Source organism: Lactuca serriola, chromosome 2 (genome assembly GCF_051521515.1).
Source record: "Lactuca serriola cultivar US96UC23 chromosome 2, Lser_US96UC23_V15, whole genome shotgun sequence".
Lineage (NCBI taxonomy): Eukaryota > Viridiplantae > Streptophyta > Magnoliopsida > Asterales > Asteraceae > Lactuca > Lactuca serriola.
This window is the reverse complement of record NC_136409.1, coordinates 228600474-228621306: the sequence shown is the minus strand read 5'-3', so window position 1 is coordinate 228621306 and position 20833 is coordinate 228600474. Positions and strand designations below refer to the sequence as shown.

Genomic DNA, 20833 nt, shown 5'->3' with positions numbered 1-20833 from the left:
ATGTCTCATAATTAATACATGTCACTTGCTAACCTATTGAATCTCCATTTCAAATTTTAAATTTTAAATTTTAAATTTTAAATTTTCCACTCTAATTACATTAAATTAATAACATTAGAAAGGAAATTAAATAAAATTAACACAGATTATAAAGTGATATAATTATACATATTTATTTAAAGCAATGACTATACTTTTATATAATTTATTTAAAATAAGTGATTAATAATTTTGAGTTTTTAATATTAAAGTTTAAATTAAGTTTGTAACCGTGGTTCCACGGGTTATAAACTAGTATGTAATAAAAGACTATAAATATCTTTTGTTCGTTTAAATATTATATTTGTTGTTATTTGTTAACTATCTGTTGAGATTTGGATTTAAATTTACATGTAATACAATACTATTTAATGCACTAGTTATATGAATAACTCGGTAATTAATTGCAAATATAAACTTTATATTTGCATTCATTTATCAACCTAATTAATCCAAAATATTCTAGAAAATAGAGCGAATACATTATATACTATGAATGGACGAGAATCAATATTTTTATAATAAAAAATAGACATAAATTAATAATAAAAACTCGACGGCTGTTAATCATTAATCAGTTTACATTATCTTTACAACATTTATGAACAACATTTTTTTTTTTTAATTTTGTAGAACGGCATAAACAACAAACAGAAAAACTTAAAAATGTTTGTCTAGAAAAGGTTAAATCATATATGGCAAGGAAATAATAGGTGAGTAAATACTAAATATACGATAGTGTGAATATACAGTCATTTAATATTCAACTTTATTTGATATAATATTATGAAAACCAAACTTTGATTCAAACGCACTTGAATGCACGATATATATGATGATTAAATGATAACCCGTGACTACATGCTGAACACATAACGTAAACGACAACACCCAAAAACACTTTACACAAACAAAACTCCATTCACAACATTCATCTCTTCCTGTTTTTTTTTTTTGCTTCCTCCGCCTCTCCATTATTTATACCCACCACTGTGCTCCACCACCACCACAACCACCGCCGCCGTCAATGACCAACCTTTACCACCTTCTCGCTGTCTCTCTGATTCTGATATCCAGTTTTGCTCCTACAATTCAAAACCACTTCGCCACCACACCTCCATTGCCGGTGTTACCCCTCCCGTCGTACTCTCAGCTCAAATGGCAACAAAGAGAGATCATCTTCTTCCATCATTTCGGTGTGAATACGTTTACAGATTCAGAATGGGGCACCGGAAAAGAAAACCCGAAAATCTTCAACCCGAAGGGACTCAACACCGCCCAATGGATAGATGTGGCAGTCCAAACCGGCGTCTCCCTCTCCATCCTCACCGCTAAACACCATGACGGATTCTGCCTTTGGCCGTCAAAGTACACCGACCACTCCGTCGTCGGAAGTCCATGGGAGAACGGCAATGGAGATGTCGTACAAGAGTTTACGAATGCAGCAAAATCCCGAGGAGTTGACATCGGACTTTATCTTTCTCCATGGGATCGTCATGATCGGAGATACGGAGATAGTTTAGCCTACAATGAATACTACATGGCTCAGTTACAAGAACTACTCAACAAGTAATTCTTCAATTTCAGTAATTAATTTTTTCACATTATTAATTATTTTTTTTATCAATAATAAAAAGATTCTTAAAAGGTATGCACGTTGAAATCCACCTGGGTTATATATGTCTTTCCCGATTCAAACTAACCATATTATTATAATGCACATGACAGTGCATACCCTAACTTTTTGCATTCTAGAAAACTTACAACATATTAATGTAATGTACTTTTTAGAAAATTTGTTATAATAATATATATTGTGGTTGGAAATCTTGAATTCGTCCTATATATAAGTGCGTGTGTGTAATTATATAAAAAAATCGTAGTGTTTTGCATTTCTTTAGAAAACTTAAAACGTGTTAATATTTTATATATTTCCTAAAACCAAATCTTGAATCCATCAACATGTGAGTGCGTGATATGATAAAAAGAATATGTAACGTATTACATAATCTTGAATGTATCACCATGTGCAAGTGTTTGTAAAAAATAAAAAATAAAAAATAAAGTATTGTGATACGTCTTAAAAATGTGCATTTATATAATGAGATTCTAATTTATTTAACAAAGTTGAGTAAAAAAAACATCTAAGTGCATATGTTTGGTGTGTAGATATGGAAGTGTGAATGAGATATGGTTTGATGGTGCAAAAGGTTCGAATGCACCAAACATGAGTTACCTTTTCAATGATTGGTTTCAAATGGTGGCGGAATTACAAGGCACCATCAACATATTTTCCGACGCCGGTCCCGGCGTGCGCTGGGTCGGAAATGAAAATGGGTTCGCCGGAACTACGTGTTGGTCCACCATTAATCGGACCTCTCTATCCATTGGAAATGGAAGTATTGTCAAGTAAGAATGATGCATTGATGTTGTCGTACTTTAATTGCTTATGTTGTTTTCTTCTTAATGAAAATTTTTAATAATGGCCTAATAATAATTAATGGTGGTGGGCAGTTATCTCAACACCGGGGACCCGAGAGGGACTGACTGGCTACCGGCGGAGTGCGACGTCTCTGTTCGACCCGGATGGTTTTGGCACAAATCGGAGTCCCCGAAAAAACTCAGTGATCTTCTCGAGATCTACTACAATTCCGTTGGCCGGAACTGCGTTTTATTACTCAATGTTCCACCAAACACCACCGGATTAATCTCTGCAAACGACATTCAACGATTGAAGGAATTCAAATCAGCAATCGACACAATTTTTTCCAAAAACTTAGCGGAATCATGTTCCTTAACAGCAAGTAGCATCAGAGGAGGCAAAAACAGTGGATTTGGACCAGAAGCTATGCTAGATAAGGACCATTTATGGACGTATTGGGCTCCAAAGGATAATGGCAACGAGGAGCATTGGATTGAAATCACGGCAACAAACGGAGAGTTGAGATTCAACGTGGTGAGGATTCAAGAGGCGATCGGACTCGGACAGAGGATCAAAAAGCACGAAATTTACGTCGACGGGAAACGTATTGCGAAAGGGACGACGGTGGGGTATAAGAAACTTCACAGGCTTGAAAATGGAGTCATAAAGGGGCGTAGTGTACGAATCCGGGTTCTTGGGTCACGAGGAATCCCTTTAATATCTTCTTTTGGACTTCACTTTGATCCTTTTTGGCACCCAATTGGGAGATAGTGAATTGCTTCATTTTCATCTTTTTATAATTCTATTTTCGCAATTAAACTATCTTTACCAAAATGTTCATATTGTATCTTTTGTTTATCCGAAAAGAAATATTAATTAACTTATTGTCAAAAAAAAAAAATCAGTTTATTCGGTTTTTAAAATTGCAAAACTAAATATATCTGAATAAAATTTAATTGGTTTTGAGTTTTTTTGGTTCGGATAATCGGATAAACCAAATAAAATTTGAGTTGCATTTTTTTTTCTTGTAGTTAAAGGAAATGAGGAATAATCTGAAATGTTCATCGCTTTTAATATTTTTGTAGCACTAAAAATGTATCTTTACAAATAAAATTTTGCAAATGCCTATTTTTATAACTTGTGGATGATTTGGGATTAGACATTTGCAAAGTAATTGCATAGATATAAAAACATAATAAAAAATTATTAATCAAATTTATTATTTGGTTTACTTAAAATATTGAAAAAATAAATAAAATAAGGTATTCGTATTCGGTTATTCGAACCAAATAACTAAAAGTCATTTGGTTTGGATGGGTTATACGATTTTGTTTTTTTCACTTTTCAAGAAAAAATCATTCTATCGTGACACTAATGTGACACTAATTGTAGAGGTCTCCATCTCAATTTTAGAGGGGAAGAGGGTTACATTCGCCCTTTGAAGATACTAAACTAAGGAGTAATTTGTGACGTTTGAATTTTTATTTTGAGAAGTTTATTGATTGTGGACAGTGATTTATAAGTATTTATTTAGATCTAAAACAAACATTGTGAATCCCATGTGAACAATCAATGTCTTTATTGGGGCTAAAGTTCAAAAATATGACATTAGGAATAAGTAAAACATAAACCCATTAATGACTAGACACATTGATGTAACGCCAAATTTCGGGTATGTCTCTCTTGAAAAATATTAATATTTCGAATTTTGGATTTTTTGTGGCCACAACGTGGTGATTGAGTCTCACATCGTAGCCATGGTTAGTGAATTCGTGGAGGCCAAGTAAGTGTCACGTCGTGACAATCTATTCGTCACGGTGCGACCGCTATTTATGACAAACCCTAGTTTCGGGGTTTGTGCCCCTATTTAAGGGATGTGATGGCTAGGGTTGCCCACCTTCAACCTCCAAAAGTAAACCCTAACCTTCATTACTAACTCTTGAGTTTTTGTGGTCTTTGGTGGTGTTTTGAAGAAGAAAAAGGTGCCCTTGAGCTTTGTTTCAACAAGCAACTCTCACCATCCTCCTTATGAACGTTTTTTGGACTTTTGAAAATCCTCAAGATCTGATTTTTATGTTACTTGTCTCTAGAATTAGCCCTTTTGTCCCTTAATCTTCATATTGTGGGAGTTTGGAAGGTTGGATTTCATACAGTTGGCAACTTTATGGATCCTTGTGGTCATCTTAGTGTCATATGTTTCAGATATGAGGATCCTTGGAGTTTCGGTCCCATGCACAAGCTTTGAGTTCCTAATTGCCATGTTTTTGACATAAATGTAACACTCGCAGATTCCGCCTAGCCAATTTAGAGACAATAAACGTCAAAAATGACTTTTTGATGGAAGATTATTTAGAATAAATAGTTTTAACTAAGATATAGTATATGTCACAAGGGTTCCGTACATATAAAGAACACTGAAATTCGAGTTATAACGAAGAAGTTATGACCTGTCGAAGTTTTACGGCAAAACCGGCACGACACCGGGAATCGTAAAAAGTGAGTTTGCGATTACATATTTTTTAGCCTTAGCAATCTAAATGAAAATCGTAGTATACGTTAAACCGAGAACGTGCATAAAAAGAACGTCTTAATCTGACTTCGTATGAGGAATTTATGTCTTTTCTAAAATTTAGCCTAGCAGTGCACAACTCAGAAATCGAATTTTAAATCGATCGATTTTTTACCGATACAACCTAAATGAGAATTAAAGATCTCATTAATAGGAGTTCAACGATAAAAAGACAGTCGAAAACGGAGTTCGTATGTAGAAGTTATGAATTTTACATGGTCATTAAACAATGTAATCTTTGCATACTGCTAAATTTAAAATCGATCGAGAATTAGCTGATGGAGTCAAAAGGAGAGTTGTAGATCTTGTGAATACCTACCCGTGGATATAAAGAACGTCAAAAGCGGAGCTAGTATGCGAAAGTTACGGATTTTAAAAGTTAATTAGTTTTTGAAGTAATCTGCGAGTGACACGTGACACAATCCTGACCATTGCTTCCTCCCCACGCCTTGCCACCAGATGGTGACATGTTGCACACCAACACGACGAGTTAGAGGCCCATAACTCGCGAAATTGAGCCAATTTCCAGCCTATAAATAGCTTGCGAGGCTCTCCCATTTTCTTCACACCTTCACCCTTCTTACTCTCTCAAAGTTCTCTCTAAAACCCTCCCAGCCTCTAGTACTTCTTAAGTGCTAATAGGCGAGTCCAGGAGTGCTAAAAGGTTCCAAGAAGAAGAGTTTTTGACTTGGAAGTTCTGCCCCTGTAGAGCCCGGTTACTAGCCAAACCTCCTAGTAAGTGAATTATGTTTACCTTACTTTAAGTATAGTTTATGTTTAAGTTCAATATCGTTATTATGAACTTATAAACAATATATATTATAAATAATAATATACAAAGTGTTATTATAATATCTTTAACTACTCACGGTACGGGGAATCCGGTTTGAAGGACTACATAAGGTTGTTGGATTTTAGAAGTGCTATAATGCCAAAATGGTCCTGCCATTCGGTGTTTCATGTATGGCCCCTGTCTGTACATAGTGATTGAAAAGTATTGTTTAACACTTATAAAACAATATCGCTCGTAAGTAGTCGTTATAGATATTAGACTAAAATCTAGTAATAATGATACGAGGTTTCGTCGAAGGAAAAAGCAATTGTTAGAAGCGAAGTGTTATCCGAGTTTCGAGTCACCACTTTAGCAAGTGGGTGCATAGTTACTTTCATCTTACACATAGATATAAAGTATTTAATATAAATTACGTGTTATGTATGCATATTATCTGTTTTCTTGATATTTATGCTAGATAAAAAAAATATACATGTTTTATTTGTATATGTATTTTATACCTATAAAAATATTGGATAAAGATGGGTAGATGAACGATGAGGGATGATAGATGAAAGATGCTATAGATGAACATTGACATCTATGGACTTAGTTCCATATAGATGAACATTGGCAGCTACGCCACAACCTGTAGATGTTTTTGAACTACGATGTACTCTAAACATCCTAGCAGTTGCGCCTAAAGGATAATATATGTAGTTGTGCCTAATAGAAAACGTCATAATTCTGGCAGTTGCACCTAAATGATAATATTTGCAGTTGTGCCTTATAGATAACATTGGCAACTGTGTCATTGACAACGATGGACTTCGTGCCTATTCCTTAGGAACGAGTAAATAAAAAATAGATGATTCTTAGGGTAGATCCATAAGAATAAAGAAGATAATGGGGATGTGTAATTGGGTTAATTGGTTGATGATGAAACATAATAACTTTATTATTGTGGGTTGAAAACCCTATGTCCTCACCAGGTTTCCCAACCTGACCCATTCAGTTTATTAGTATCACAGGTGTCGATACGAAGCTACATTACACCGAGATATTAAAAAAGATGTAGATCACTAGTATAAATGAATGTAAGGTCTGTTTATGCTTATGTTTCTGTATTAACAATGACATCCCAAAGTTTTAATATAAACAAAATATATTTCTTCAGGAATGCTTTGATAATATATTGATCATTTTTTTCTAGGAGCAAATTCCACAATATTATTTTTTAAAAAGGATTCTCTGATTTTCAAATAAGCATAAATAAAAAATTTTAAATGATCGTGAATTTGGAGATGTCACACTAAAATAGAAGGGACATGTATTGGACACGCATGTCCATAAAGCAACGATTTTTATGGTCCATTAGGTGTAGGAAACACTTCTGGAAACTTTGGAAGAGTAACTCTAGTGATTAGGTGCTTAATGAGTGTTTGCATGCCTTTAGTTGCCTTTAAAGATTTAGGTTTAGGATCTTGACTTATTGAGATGTCTTAATGGATAAAGTTGGAAACTTTATCCATCAAGACCGTGGGAAGGACCAGATCTGAGCTTTGGAGCTCTTCGAATTATTGGAAAACGGTTTAATATGTTATGCTGTCCAAACCAGTCCCCACGGTGTGGCCTTAGGTTGCCACGGCGTGAAAACTGGGTAAAGACCCGTTTGTTTTTTTTTACACTGCCACGACATGGCCAATGGATGGACACGTCGTGGCGACTCGCTGATTTGTACTTTTGGGTTGTTGACTTGATCGTTGACCGTGGGGATTGACGTGTTGACTTAGTAGACTTTTGGTCAACTTATGGGTTGGACTTTAGGTTGGGAATTGAGTTTCCTTGTTGTATTATAAGTGACTCGTGATATCGTCCTTTATCGTGGGCAGGAGCTATTTGATTATCTACTAGATTCCGATGTGAGTTTCCTCACAGTACTCGTGGGTCGAAGGCACCAATGTCGGCCCACCAGGTTGTGTTATGTATCATGGTATATAGGATGTTGTTTGTAACGTCCCAAAATTCATGACTAAAAATTTCATTTAATAAAACATTACGTTAAGCAAATTCATCGTTTCCAAACATAAACAAAGTATTAGTTTCCAAAATACATATTCGTTATCAGAGTAAACATTCCCAGGCTGTCTAAGTTATGGTGTGTGCCATGCGATCATCTCGAGCTCCATCATCTGCTACCGTAAGTACCTGAAACCAAAACTGAAAACCGTAAGCACGAAGCTTAGTGAGTTCCCCACCCTACCATATACCATGCATAACCACATACTGCACATACTGGGCCGCGCCCGCTATCCTGGGCCTCGCCCCCTACCTCGGGCCTTGCCCGCTACAACGGCCCCGCCGCTCCAGGCCCCGCCTGGCTTCGAGCCCCGCTCGGATACAGATCTATTTCACGTAGGCCTCGCCCACTAACATATAATAACACATAAACATCTCACATAAGCTAAACACATACTAACGGATCTTGTCCTAAGGCCTCGCCTATCTCTGGGCCCCGCCCCTGACCTGCTACTAATGAGTCACGGAACCCTGTCCATGCTCTTACTGGTAGTGAGATACGGTCCCAGCCCACACTCACTCCTTTCCTGACTTGGGCCTTGCCCCTGCTCTGCTGCTACTGAGATGTGGAACACCATCCACACTCTGCTATTGGTGAGATACGGGACCTCTCCCACACTCACCTCCTTACCAGTCACATACAAGTATCACACAAACAACAAGTATAAACTATCATTTAAATCATTCCTTGGGCACCAGCCCTCTATCATTGGACCTCGTCTCGAATATCATACTAGCATACTGGGCCTAGGGCTAACCCCTGGGTCTTCTACTCATAACTACATGGGCCGGCATTGTGGCCGTAGACCCATTCATACACAGGGAAACTCACTTGATACTGCTGAACTGCTGCTGCTAATCCCTTTGACCGCTACCTGACCACTGACTCCGAACTGCTGCTCCACCAGCTCCACGAGCTACCAATATCAATACAACACTGAGTCAAGTTGACCCCTGACACACAACCAAGTCAACTATGGTCAAGTCAAAGTCCTGGTCAAAGTCAACCCTTCCAGGTCAACCCTACTCGCCGAATCCACTTACTGACTCGCCGAGTTCACATACTCAGGGTCCTTCCATTCGCGACATGACTCGCCGAGTCAGCCCCTGACTCGCCGAGTCTACTGATTCCCGAATCCTGTCCTGACCAACTCACTGAGTCCTTGCTCGACTCGCTGACTCGAGTCTTAACTCGAAGGGTTTGGGGCTACGCGACCTAACTCGTCGAGTCCAAGAGCAGACTCGCCGAGCACAAGGCAATCTTCATCCAACTCGCCGAGTTGTTCATCCAACTCGTCGAGTTTATGCCCATCTTCATCCGACTCGACGAGCTGTTCATCCCACTCGTCGAGTTCCTCCTCATCTTCAAGCTACTCGCCGAGTCCACTAGAAGGACTCGCCGAGTCCATTCAGATCTACATACATGTAGAGGACTTTCGAGTCATGCATGGACTCCAAACTGTAGATCTACCCTTCCCAAGCCTATCCCCCACGTAAAGTTGCAAACTTTACGTGTAGAGAAGGAGATCTAGGCACAATCCACCATAAACTAGGGTTTAAGGCCAAGGGGCTTCAAAATCGACTCAAGGGTTGATACTTTATGCTTCTCCAGTCCATAACACACTTGGATCTGAAGTAGCAACTCCAGATCCGGCTCCTAACTCAAAATAATATCATTATGGCTAAAAAGCCCCAACAACCACACATAAATCTAGATGCAAAAAGGGTCCAGGAACTAGTTTATACCTCCAAAATCTCAGAAATGTCTTCCCAATCCCGGATCTACAACCCCCTTCTTGCACTCTCAAGATTCTTTTTCTTTCTCCAAGCTTAATGCACTCTTGAAGGCAATAAATGGCTCAAAAAGAGGATATGGCGGCTAGGGTTTGATATCCAGGGCTTAAGAGGCAGTAAGGAACCCTAGGAAGAAGATTAAGACGTTTATATAGGCTCCAAGTCCCGAATTTAGGGTTTTCCACGCACAGAACAGACTCACCGAGTCACCTTGGCCGACTCGCCGAGTCGGTCACTTACTCCTCGACCCGGATCTCGCTCGGACTCGCCGAGTTCCTCCTTGGACTCACCGAGTCGCCCCTTAACATTAAGTTTTTCTTTCCTTTCTTGGCCTTCAAAACTTTGGGTGTTACAACTCTCCCCCACTTAAACTAAACTTCGTCCTCGAAGTTTGCTATGGCCCACCGCCTGCGATCTTCCTGCAATACCCAACCAATTATCCCAACACTAGCTGCCTTCCTTCGCTGGCCTACCGCCCGATCATTCTGACTAGCATCAAACCTTGCGGATAATCATCTCGGGTCAACCCTGACCCTGAACATTCTGGAAACACGACTTACTCAACCGATAATCCGCCTGGTACTCACCGAGTACTGCACTGAACCTATAGGGGTTCACCCCTTCTTTCCTTTCACAATTCCCTGCCTTCCCAAGGCAAAACCCCATAACCAACTATTCCTTCTATCACTGTGAAGGCCCTATCCTTCACCAACTCCATCACCCCCGCTTACCAGTACGGGTCATAATCGCCAGTATCCACTGGGCATTTCTTTCTACTATGGTTTGGTGCAGAGCACCCCACGATCAACTAACTGAATTCCACCATGCGCTGCATGCTCGCACTGCCACTGCCTGACAATTCTGTTGTTCCTTTTCTGACTTCCGGATGAACTAAGACCACCTTGGTCCCTACCAACCTATCAATGACTGGATTACCGGCTCCTACCGGTAGCTAGTCCCAACACCACCACTAGTCGCTCCCAGCGACTTCCAAAGAACTTCGATCACCTATAACTGCTCAATCTACTCTGCCATTCAGGCACTACAAACCTGGGATTCTCGATCCCCTAACTTGACACTAAGGTCCCTACCAGGTCCCACCTGTGCTGCTAAAACTCACGGGCCTCGCCCACGGGTCCCACCCGCCTCTATCCTTCTATTCCCACTAGTCTAATCACGCTCGCTCGGGTCTCGCCCACGGGTCTCAATCAACCATACTACTGAGCAACCCTGCTCCCAGGTCTCATCTACACTGCTAATCTCCTACGGGCCTCGCCCACGGGTCTCACCCAACTATATCCTGGAGCGGCCTCTCCCAAGGTCTCACCTCTCTAGGGCTATACAGGTAAACTCCATATCATTCTCATCCACTACCCATTCCTGATCCATATCTGATCACTATGAGATAAGGGCCTCGCCCCAACTCCGCTAACAAAACTACTAAGGAATGCTACGACTTACCCATAGTCTTACATCACCATCCATTGTTGACTGCTAGTACAAAGGCACCCATGTGCCATTAGCTCTCAAGATCCTCATTCCGACTCCCTCGAGTCCTACGGGCGATCCACAACCTGAATTCTCAACCATAACTAACCATTACCATCACACGCACTAGCTGATGGGGAGTTTCTCAAACTCCCAACCCTGAAATCCTCAATCCATCAAACGCTGAACTACTTCTCTTCCCTCTCGGAGGTCACGTACTCATTCTGGGTCTGCGTGCTCCTCTCTGAGCACACCCGGAGGATTCTCCCCCACTTCGATCCTGCTTACCCCTTGTTGCTCAATACTCAAAAGAGATCCCGATCTTTGCTACCATTCCATAACCCATCTACTGAGGAACCCAAGCCCGCTATAGCTAGGGATTTAGCCAATCCATCACAATCACTGTACCACTCCGAACTAGCGAGACGTACCAAATCTCTCCCAAGCATGCTACAGTTACTGCATCCTTCGAAACCTTCTTCATTAGGGCACATCCCCTAACTACCATACAAATATCCAAGGTATGCAGATGGCATATAACTCGATCACAATCGACCACTCAAAATAAAATACTTTTACCGATAAAAATGGGAAATTGCATACCTGCAACGTCCGGCGTTGCTCGCGTCTCCAAGGTCGTCATCTGAAAAGCCCTGCTCCCTGCCGCAGGTGCCTCTACCCGGCCCTGACGGCCATCCGTGATCCTCAAAGTTGCAGGGGTGGGTGCCATTATCCGTCCTGCTGAAAACAAACTGGGACACTGGGCCTTCTTGTGGCCCCGCTGGTTGCAATGAAAACATATCAAGTCTGATCCCTGCGCGGCGGTAACAGTACAATCCCTGCTGAAATGACCAGTCCGACCGCACTTGAAACAGCCAGACTCACCACCGTTACCACTCCTGCACGCGCCCCCATGCGCCCTGCCACACTTTCCGCACCGACTGCGGTCCTGATGATCCCTCGATCTCGAATCCGATCCCTTGGGCCTTTTGCCCGAACCCGCAGCAACCTGAACCTCATCCGGCTTCCTCTTCCAGATTTGCTCCAAATCAATTTCCCTTTCTCTAGCCTGAGAAATCATATCTTCCAGCGTCTTATAGCTGGATCTGCTCACGAACTCCCTGATGTCATCCCTCAACATCTCATGGTACCGAGCCTTCTTCATCTCCTCATCCGCGACATACTGCGGTACAAGAAGAGCCATCTCCCTGAACTTGGCGGTGATCTCCGCCACAGTCTCAGTAGTCTGCGTCAAATCCTGAAACTCTCGTGCCAGTTGCTGCACCTCAATAATCGGCGAAAACTCCGCCCTGAACCTGGCCGAGAAATCACTCCAAGTCATCGCGTCCAACGCGGCATCATCCCCCAAAGCATGACCAATCTCCTCTCACAAATCCCTCGCTCTGTCCTTCAGAAGACAGGAGGCGAGTCTAACCTTGTCCCCCTCGGGACACTTGCTCGTACGAAAAGCGTTGGCAACATCAGCCAACCATCCGCTGCTAGCAATGGGGTCCCTAGCCCCATGATAATCTGGTGCCCCGCAAGCCCTGAACTCTCGAAATGTCAAGGTACGCGCTCCCAACAGAGCCATCATCTCGGTACGGAAGGCTCCTAGCCTCTCATCCAAGATCTCCAGTATACCCTCCTTGACTGTGCCAAAGATCATAGGAGTCTGAGCTAGAATACTGCGCGTAACCTCAGCTGATATCAACTCTCTCATCCGCTCCTCGAGCTGCTCGGCCCCTGAACCCGAGCATGATCCCTCTCCGGCGCCTGATCCGCCCGCTAGTCTCTCTCGCAACGTCACCATGCAGAAACATATAACACAACCACTATCAGAAAACTCATCACTGCTGCGAGACCGAACACACCCCCTACTAGGTTCCCGGTCTTGTCTTGGCCCTTCCCGAATCAAGTACGGATCCTCTGCTTTCAGTAGTACGGGCCCATACTACCTTCCACATCTATCCGTACTTTCCTCAGGAATTGCTTTGACTCCACCAGGTCCCTTATCCACTACTACTGCTCCCAGCACTATCTCATCCTAGGTTTACCCTAGGGAAACCTCTGACTCAACTCAAACAGTCCTCCGCTGCTGAAGGTCTCCTTGTGATGCCAATTACCCATCACCTAGATACCATCACATGTGACGAGGCTCAGATAATCCTTCAAGTAAAAGACTCGTCCCTACAACGGTTGGACTCAAACAAGAGTTGCGCAATAGGGCCAAATCCAGCACTCTGAGATTATTCAACCTTGATCACATGTGACGTGACGTATCCACCTAATGGCTAACTCCCATCACTCAAAATCCCACAATGCACAAAGCAAGCAGCATTTGGACAAGGGGAAAATCTAACCACAACATACTCAAGCAATCATATCCAAACAGCAAGAATCTGAACTAACATGCAACACAAACTCATAAACTCAGGTATAACCTAAACAGGCTATCCTATTACTGTCTAATCAGCATTATCATGCAGCTCAAACACATATAATAGGCACATAAGGCATCATTCCTAGATCCTTAGTCCTAATCTAGCATATTGTTCTATCAACTGATAATCATAACATAAACTTGTATGGGTATTTTGGGGTACTTACTTGAGCTCGGTTGATTGCATGCACCACACCCTTTTTCTCTTTTCAAAGTTCTTTTCTTTCTGAATTATTTTCGCCTTTCTAAAACTGTTTTCTTTCCCAAAACTCTCTTTTTACAAAACTGTCTTTTCATTTTGAAAACTTCTATACCAATCCCTCAGTTTGAGTTCAGACACGCTCGAGAGCATGTCCGAATCCCTCAAACCAAGGCTCTGATACCAACTTGTAACGTCCCAAAATTCAAGACTAAAAATTTCATTTAATAAAACATTACGTTAAGCAAATTCATCGTTTTCAAACATAAACAAAGTATTACTTTCCAAAATACATATTCGTTATCAGAGTAAACATTCCCAGGCTGTCTAAGTTATGGTGTGTGCCATGCGATCATCCCGAGCTCCATCATCTGCTACCGGAAGTACCTGAAACCAAAACTGAAAACCATAAGCACGAAGCTTAGTGAGTTCCCCACCCTACCATATACCATGCATAACCACATACTGCACATACTGGGCCGCGCCCGCTATCCTGGGCCTCGCCCCCTACCTCGGGCCTCGCCCGCTACAACGGCCCCGCCGCTCCAGGCCCCGCCTGGCTTCGAGCCCCGCTCGGATACAGATCTGTTTCACCTAGGCCTCGCCTGTCACAGGGCCTCGCCCACTAACATATAATAGCACATAAACATCTCACATAAGCTAAACACATACTAACGGATCTTGTCCTAAGGCCTCGCCTATCTCTGGGCCCCGCCCCTGACCTGCTACTGATGAGTCACGGAACCCCGTCCATGCTCCTACTGGTAGTGAGATACGGGCCCAACCCACACTCACTCCTTTCCTGACTTGGGCCTCGCCCCTGCTCTGCTGCTACTGAGATGTGGAACACCATCCACACTCTGCTATTGGTGAGATACGGGACCTCTCCCACACTCACCTCCTTACCAGTCACATACAAGTATCACACAAACAACAAGTATAAACTATCATTTAAATCATTCCTTGGGCACCAGCCCTCTATCATTGGACCTCGTCTCGAATATCATACTAGCATACTGGGCCTAGGGCTAACCCCTGGGTCTTCTACTCATAACTACATGGGCCGGCATTGTGGCCGTAGACCCATTCATACACAGGGAAACTCACCTGATATTGTTGAACTGCTGCTGCTAATCCCTTTGACCGCTACCTGACCACTGACTCCGAACTGCTGCTCCACCAGCTCCCCGAGCTACCAATATCAATACAACACTGAGTCAAGCTGACCCCTGACAGACAACCAAGTCAACTCTGGTCAAGTCAAAGTCCTGGTCAAAGTCAACCCTTCCAGGTCAACCCTACTCGCCGAATCCACTTACTGACTCGCCGAGTTCACATACTCAGGGTCCTTCCATTCGCGACATGACTCGCCGAGTCAGCCCCTGACTCGCCGAGTCTACTGATTCCCGAATCCTGTCCTGACCAACTCACTGAGTCCTTGCTCGACTCGCTGACTCGAGTCTTAACTCGAAGGGTTTGGGGCTACGCGACCTAACTCGTCGAGTCCAAGAGCAGACTCGCCGAGCACAAGGCAATCTTCATCCAACTCGCCGAGTTGTTCATCCAACTCGTCGAGTTTATGCCCATCTTCATCCGACTCGACGAGCTGTTCATCCCACTCGTCGAGTTCCTCCTCATCTTCAAGCTACTCGCCGAGTCCACTAGAAGGACTCGCCGAGTCCATTCAGATCTACATACATGTAGAGGACTTTTGAGTCATGCATGGACTCCAAACTGTAGATCTACCCTTCCCAAGCCTATCCCCCACGTAAAGTTGCAAACTTTACGTGTAGAGAAGGAGATCTAGGCACAATCCACCATAAACTAGGGTTTAAGGCCAAGGGGCTTCAAAATCGACTCAAGGGTTGATACTTTATGTTTCTCCAGTCCATAACACACTTGGATCTGAAGTAGCAACTCCAGATCCGGCTCCTAACTCAAAATAATATCATTATGGCTAAAGAGCCCCAACAACCACACATAAATCTAGATGCAAAAAGGGTCCAGGAACTAGTTTATACCTCCAAAATCTCATAAATGTCTTCCCAATCCCGGATCTACAGCCCCCTTCTTGCACTCTCAAGATTCTTCTTCTTTCTCCAAGCTTAATGCACTCTTGAAGGCAATAAATGGCTCAAAAAGAAGATATGGCGGCTAGGGTTTGATATCCAGGGCTTAAGAGGTAGTAAGGAACCCTAGGAAGAAGATTAAGACGTTTATATAGGCTCCAAGTCCCGAATTTAGGGTTTTCCACGCACAGACCAGACTCGCCGAGTCACCTTGGCCGACTCGCCGAGTCGGTCACTTACTCCTCGACCCGGATCCCGCTCGGACTCGCCGAGTTCCTCCTTGGACTCGCCAAGTCGCCCCTTAACATTAAGGTTTTCTTTCCTTTCTTGGCCTTCAAAACTTTGGGTGTTACATTGTTATGTTGTGTTGATCTGTTAGATTGGTAGATTTATATGATTACCTATATTTGTTGGTTATTGTTTACTTGTGGTATATGTCGACATAGTGTGGTTGGGTTGAGGCTTTGCTGCTCTATGTTGTAAGCCAACAAACTTGGGAGAATCCAGTCTGATGACTGTGGGACGGGGACAATCCAGTCTAATCACTATTGGCCGAGAGTAATCTAGTCCGATGATTGTGGACTCGAGAGTAATCCAGTCCGATGATTGTAGACTCGGTATGCATGCTTGTATATATTTTATTATGTGATATATTTTGGGGGGAACTCACTAAGCTTTGGCTTATAGTTGTTTTTGTGGTTTCAGGTATACCAGATGATTGGAGCAAGACGAAGACATGATCATACATATCATCATTGGGATTTATGTTGAGAGATGTTATTGGATACTTTGATTTTATGACTATATTTTGGAAACAATATTTTGTATGACTTATGGGTTATAAAAATGGTTTTTGAAAAATAAAACTTTTTATCATTGATTTTTTGGATGTTAGAGGTGACAATAAAGTCAAAGTAAGTAGTAAACCATGTAAATAGATAAATCATAATACAAACATATAACATATGAATGCAAAAACCTGATAAAAAACCAAAGTACGTCACATACATTTCTCATGGGTAGCTTGTAATTGAAACCTCCAATACTATATGGGAGGTCAGCGTTTTATCTCATACGTCACTATTAATATGCAGTATTGACTTGTATGAGTTGTATCCACTTGTTCTTTTTATCTAATTGGCAGTTATTCATCGAGTGATGTTATATAGGTTTTTTGGTCTCTTTTCAATTTTTTTCTCTATTATTTTCAGTACACTTTTACTTCTAAAAAATTGAAAGCGCACGATCCTACATAGAGAAAGTCCAAGAAATCTTAATTTCGTTGTGGGCCAAAAAGCAAAATGATACATCTACACCTTAAACTTAATCACTTTAGAGGAAACAATTAAAAAGATTTCCGTTGCCGGGACTTGAACCCGGGTCTCTCGGGTGAGAGCCGAGTATCCTAACCAACTAGACTACAACGGATTTGTTTTATTGATTTCCCATTGAGGAAAACACATAAACTAAAGCATCATGGACAGTTGTGCAAACAAAAAATTTCCTAACCACTATATCTGTTTTTTTTTTCGATAATGTTACGTGGATGCATTCGATCTTGCATTTCAACTTGTTAAATCATTCTGGTAAAAATAATTCTAAATTTTTATTATTTGATGTCAAGTAAATCAGATTTAGATAACTTGATAAAATATTTAATGTCAAGTACTCAAATTTCAATAATTTGGTAATTAATTTAGGTCAAGTAATCTGATTTAGGTAACTGAGTAAATTATTTAAGATATTTGATAATTGGTAAGACAAGTAAATAATCCATTATTAAAGATAATTAAATTGTAATTTTACTTATGCAGTTTGACTTAACTGATTTTCTTAGAATTTTTTAAAATTTTTACATCAAAATAAATCGTTTTAAGATGTACGTTGTTCCGCTGTTTGGAGCTCATAAATTTTGTTAATAGCGATTTCTTGAATCTTGATCAAAATTATTTAGCCTTAATAGTTAAACCCATAGGCCATAGGCCATAGCAAATATGAGTTCAAAGACTTGACCAAGTTTAGACATCATACAAGAATATGAAACCAACAAATGGAGGCCTTAAATACACAGCTACAAAACATAAAATTTAGTTAGCGAAAATGTTTGATTAAAAACGAGGAAAAGCATACAAGTGGAGTCCTTTATCCATGTGAAGGGTGAACATGGTTCGATAAGTAGCTTCTTCACTCTCATCCACAAGTTTGAACTTGAAGAAGTAAATAAGAAAAGCCGCAATAATCTTCATTTGTCTGTAAGCGAATTCCTTCCCCAAGCATGTCCTTGGCCCACCCTAATCAAACAAGCATCCAATATTCAAAACAAGAGACAAATAACACTAAAAAAATCAAACATATAATAATAAAAATAACACCTAAGACTAAATCATTAAGAGACCCAAAAATCGAAAAAAGTTTAGGGGGGAAAAGTAAAAATATATGTTTGTTGGAGGTGGGTACCTGAAAAGCGGTGAGCTTGAAAGGACTTTGAGGTCGAAAAACGCCATTGTGGAGCCATCTTTCGGGTCGGAATTCCTCTGCGTCGGGTCCCCAAATTTGGGTCATCCTTCCCATTGGATACGACATATAACCCACATAGTCACCTTTCTTGATCTTGAACCCATCTGGTAGAACATCGTCTTTCTCCGCACACTTGCCATTCTTAAAAAAAATACATACTAGCTACATGTTATTTATTGCTTTACTATGTATATATACTAGTAAATATGCAAAACAGAAGTTACCAATGGAATTGCAGGATAGAGTCTGAGTGTTTCTGTTAAGGTTGCGTGAAGATAATGCATTTTGTCAAGAGCAACTTCGGTCAACTTTATCTTAAACTCATCGGTAGATGTATGATCATTGCCATTGGCTTCGGTGGCCATTTTCACTTCTTCTGCAACCTTTTCTTGAATCCTGGATTGCTTGCAAAGCACATAAAAGAACCAAGACATGGTGTTTGCAGATGTATCCTTTCCGGCAAGGATAAAACTCAAAGATATATCTCTCAGATATTTGTCGGTCATATTTTCTGGATCCTTTTCACTTTCCATCAGAAATCTCGACAGTATATCTTCTTTATCTCTCTTTCATAACCACAAAAAGAGAAGTTAAACACTTGAAACGTTCAAATATTGGAAACAACACAAGAGTTTAGAGTTTACACACACACATATATAAATATAAAGATACCTCTTCGTTTTTCATCTGTTCCCTCTTGTTTCGTATCAATTCATATACGAAGTTATCGATAATTTTGATTTTTTCTTTGAGAGTGGCTTCGGAACCAATATTAAGATACCTCTTCACCTTCCATAGAAGATCCACAAATCGCCAATATACTAAACCATTTGATGCATCAAAAGCTTCCATAAACCGATTACCGGCCTCATTTGAACCCGATATAGTATCGAGTTCAAATCCAAATCCCACCTCAAACATCGCATCTAAAGTCGACCTCATCAACAGATCCTGCGCGAAAAAGAAATAGAAAGCAAATGAAACAAATTAAACTACAGTTAATTCATATCGCTTTTAGGTGATCGAATCTTCACCTGCAAATCCATCGATTCCTCAGCAGCTGCTAGTAATGAAATCTTTTTCACTAGTTTAGCAGTATTGGACTTGAAAATAACGCTGCTAAACTCTCGTAAAACTTTGGTTGAGAACTCTAAGCTTGCAAGCTTTCGTTGGTGGCTCCACTTAGCTCCGTCCACAACAAAAATCCCATTTCCAAAAAGATCACTCATGATATCAACATTGTACTCCCCCTGTAATGTAAATATATAACAACTTCTTCGAGACTGTTAATTCATTTAGCCATGAATCAGGTAGAAAGATACATGATAATAATACCTTGCCGTAATTTGCGAAATTGGTCTTCAAAATGTACTCAGTGTTAACAGGATCAACTGTATAAACTTCACTGTGTGAAGGTGTGATGAGACGATAAGTGGGATACTTTTTCGCCATTAGTGTCATGTAATCGTGAAGCTTCTGGAAGTGTATGAGTTGATTGGTTATTGGTCCGATGATGGGTGGCCGGTGATCGGTTGACAACAATTCTCTCAAGTAAGGTACAAACACCAGAGCCAATAGTACTATCAAAAATGAAGTGAGAATCCCGATAACTGCGAGGATGAACAACGGTGAAACGTAAAATAATACTGTGAGAAGGACGATGGTGGTAGTGGTAAGAAAGAAGGGAGTCCTCATATTGTGGAGACACCATTTGTGAATGACCATCGTTTCTTGTTGTTATAAGGGGGTTAATTTGGGACCTATGTTATTTGTTATTAATTATTTATAGATGGATTTGCGTAGACGGTTTTTATTTTTATTGTGTTTTAATGGTTAATATCACCACAAAACCACCAAATTATAGCTCATTTCTTTGGCTTTAGTTAATGTTAAGTTCAACAAATTTTCAAATTATTTTATCCAATTAACCCTAGTTAAACCCAACTCCCATTCGATAAAACACGACTGTTAGAGTATCCGTTTGCTAACATCTCTATTGCAATTAACCAAAAAAAAGGTGGTAAATAAATTATGAATAACACCCCAAAAGAATGAGAAACAAACTAGATTAACCAATAAGGACATGCAAACACTGTTAAGACCCATGCGTGTACTACGTACATGGTGCGGTTAGTGCCAACTCACCCTGCACGTATTCACGGTAAGACTGCTAGGAGCGGACAACACGCTTGCGCGTTTTTCAGATGTGGCAATCAAAAAACGGGGTTATAATGATTTGTACACCGCCCCCATCTGATGGTGAGGCTAGGTATAAGTAAGGTGGGTCTTAGGACCCACTTATTTTTGTTTATTTATCTAAATTTTCTATAGAAATTTTTTTATGATCTACCTTAAAAATAATTTAGGACCTATCTTATCTTTTCAACTCTGTTCTTGTCATAAAACATTTTGATTAAACACATATAATGATATAATCAGATTATA

The 20833-nt window shown here is 40.8% G+C and overlaps 2 protein-coding genes and 1 non-coding gene across 3 annotated transcripts; 1 reads left to right on the top strand and 2 right to left on the bottom strand.

Moving 5' to 3' along the window:
- Nucleotides 1-899: 899 nt before the first annotated feature.
- LOC145088792 (alpha-L-fucosidase 1-like) lies at nt 900-3280 on the top strand. Its single transcript, XM_079027198.1, has 3 exons — nt 900-1608; nt 2209-2448; nt 2554-3280. The coding sequence occupies exons 1-3, from the start codon at nt 1067-1069 to the stop codon at nt 3230-3232; spliced, it is 1461 nt and encodes a 486-aa protein (XP_078883324.1). The 5' UTR covers nt 900-1066; the 3' UTR covers nt 3233-3280.
- A 13946-nt stretch (nt 3281-17226) lies between these two features.
- On the bottom strand, nt 17227-17299 carry TRNAE-CUC (transfer RNA glutamic acid (anticodon CUC)). Its single transcript has one exon. It is a non-coding gene; the product is annotated as a tRNA-Glu (tRNA).
- Nucleotides 17300-17979: 680 nt separating this feature from the next.
- LOC145090851 (cytochrome P450 704C1-like) lies at nt 17980-20083 on the bottom strand. The gene is made up of 6 exons (XM_079028906.1): nt 19724-20083; nt 19423-19638; nt 19041-19339; nt 18613-18952; nt 18329-18529; nt 17980-18162 (listed from the first exon to the last, which is right to left on the bottom strand). Exons 1-6 carry the CDS (start codon nt 20081-20083, stop codon nt 17980-17982), a joined length of 1599 nt encoding a protein of 532 aa, XP_078885032.1.
- Nucleotides 20084-20833: the final 750 nt, after the last annotated feature.

What these genes read in the sequence shown, in the direction of transcription:
- LOC145088792 (XM_079027198.1), top strand. Translation starts at nt 1,067, where the DNA reads ATGACCAACCTTTACCACCTTCTCGCTGTCTCTCTGATTCTGATATCC. An exon ending in TTACAAGAACTACTCAACAA is followed by an intron (nt 1,609 to 2,208) that starts GTAATTCTTCAA and finishes TTTGGTGTGTAG; the next exon opens with ATATGGAAGTGTGAATGAGA. An exon ending in GGAAATGGAAGTATTGTCAA is followed by an intron (nt 2,449 to 2,553) that starts GTAAGAATGATG and finishes GGTGGTGGGCAG; the next exon opens with TTATCTCAACACCGGGGACC.
- LOC145090851 (XM_079028906.1), bottom strand. Translation starts at nt 20,083, where the DNA reads ATGAGGACTCCCTTCTTTCTTACCACTACCACCATCGTCCTTCTCACA. An exon ending in AGGAATCGATGGATTTGCAG is followed by an intron (nt 19,340 to 19,422) that starts GTGAAGATTCGA and finishes TTTTTCGCGCAG; the next exon opens with GATCTGTTGATGAGGTCGAC. An exon ending in TCAAGCTCACCGCTTTTCAG is followed by an intron (nt 18,163 to 18,328) that starts GTACCCACCTCC and finishes TTGTTTGATTAG; the next exon opens with GGTGGGCCAAGGACATGCTT.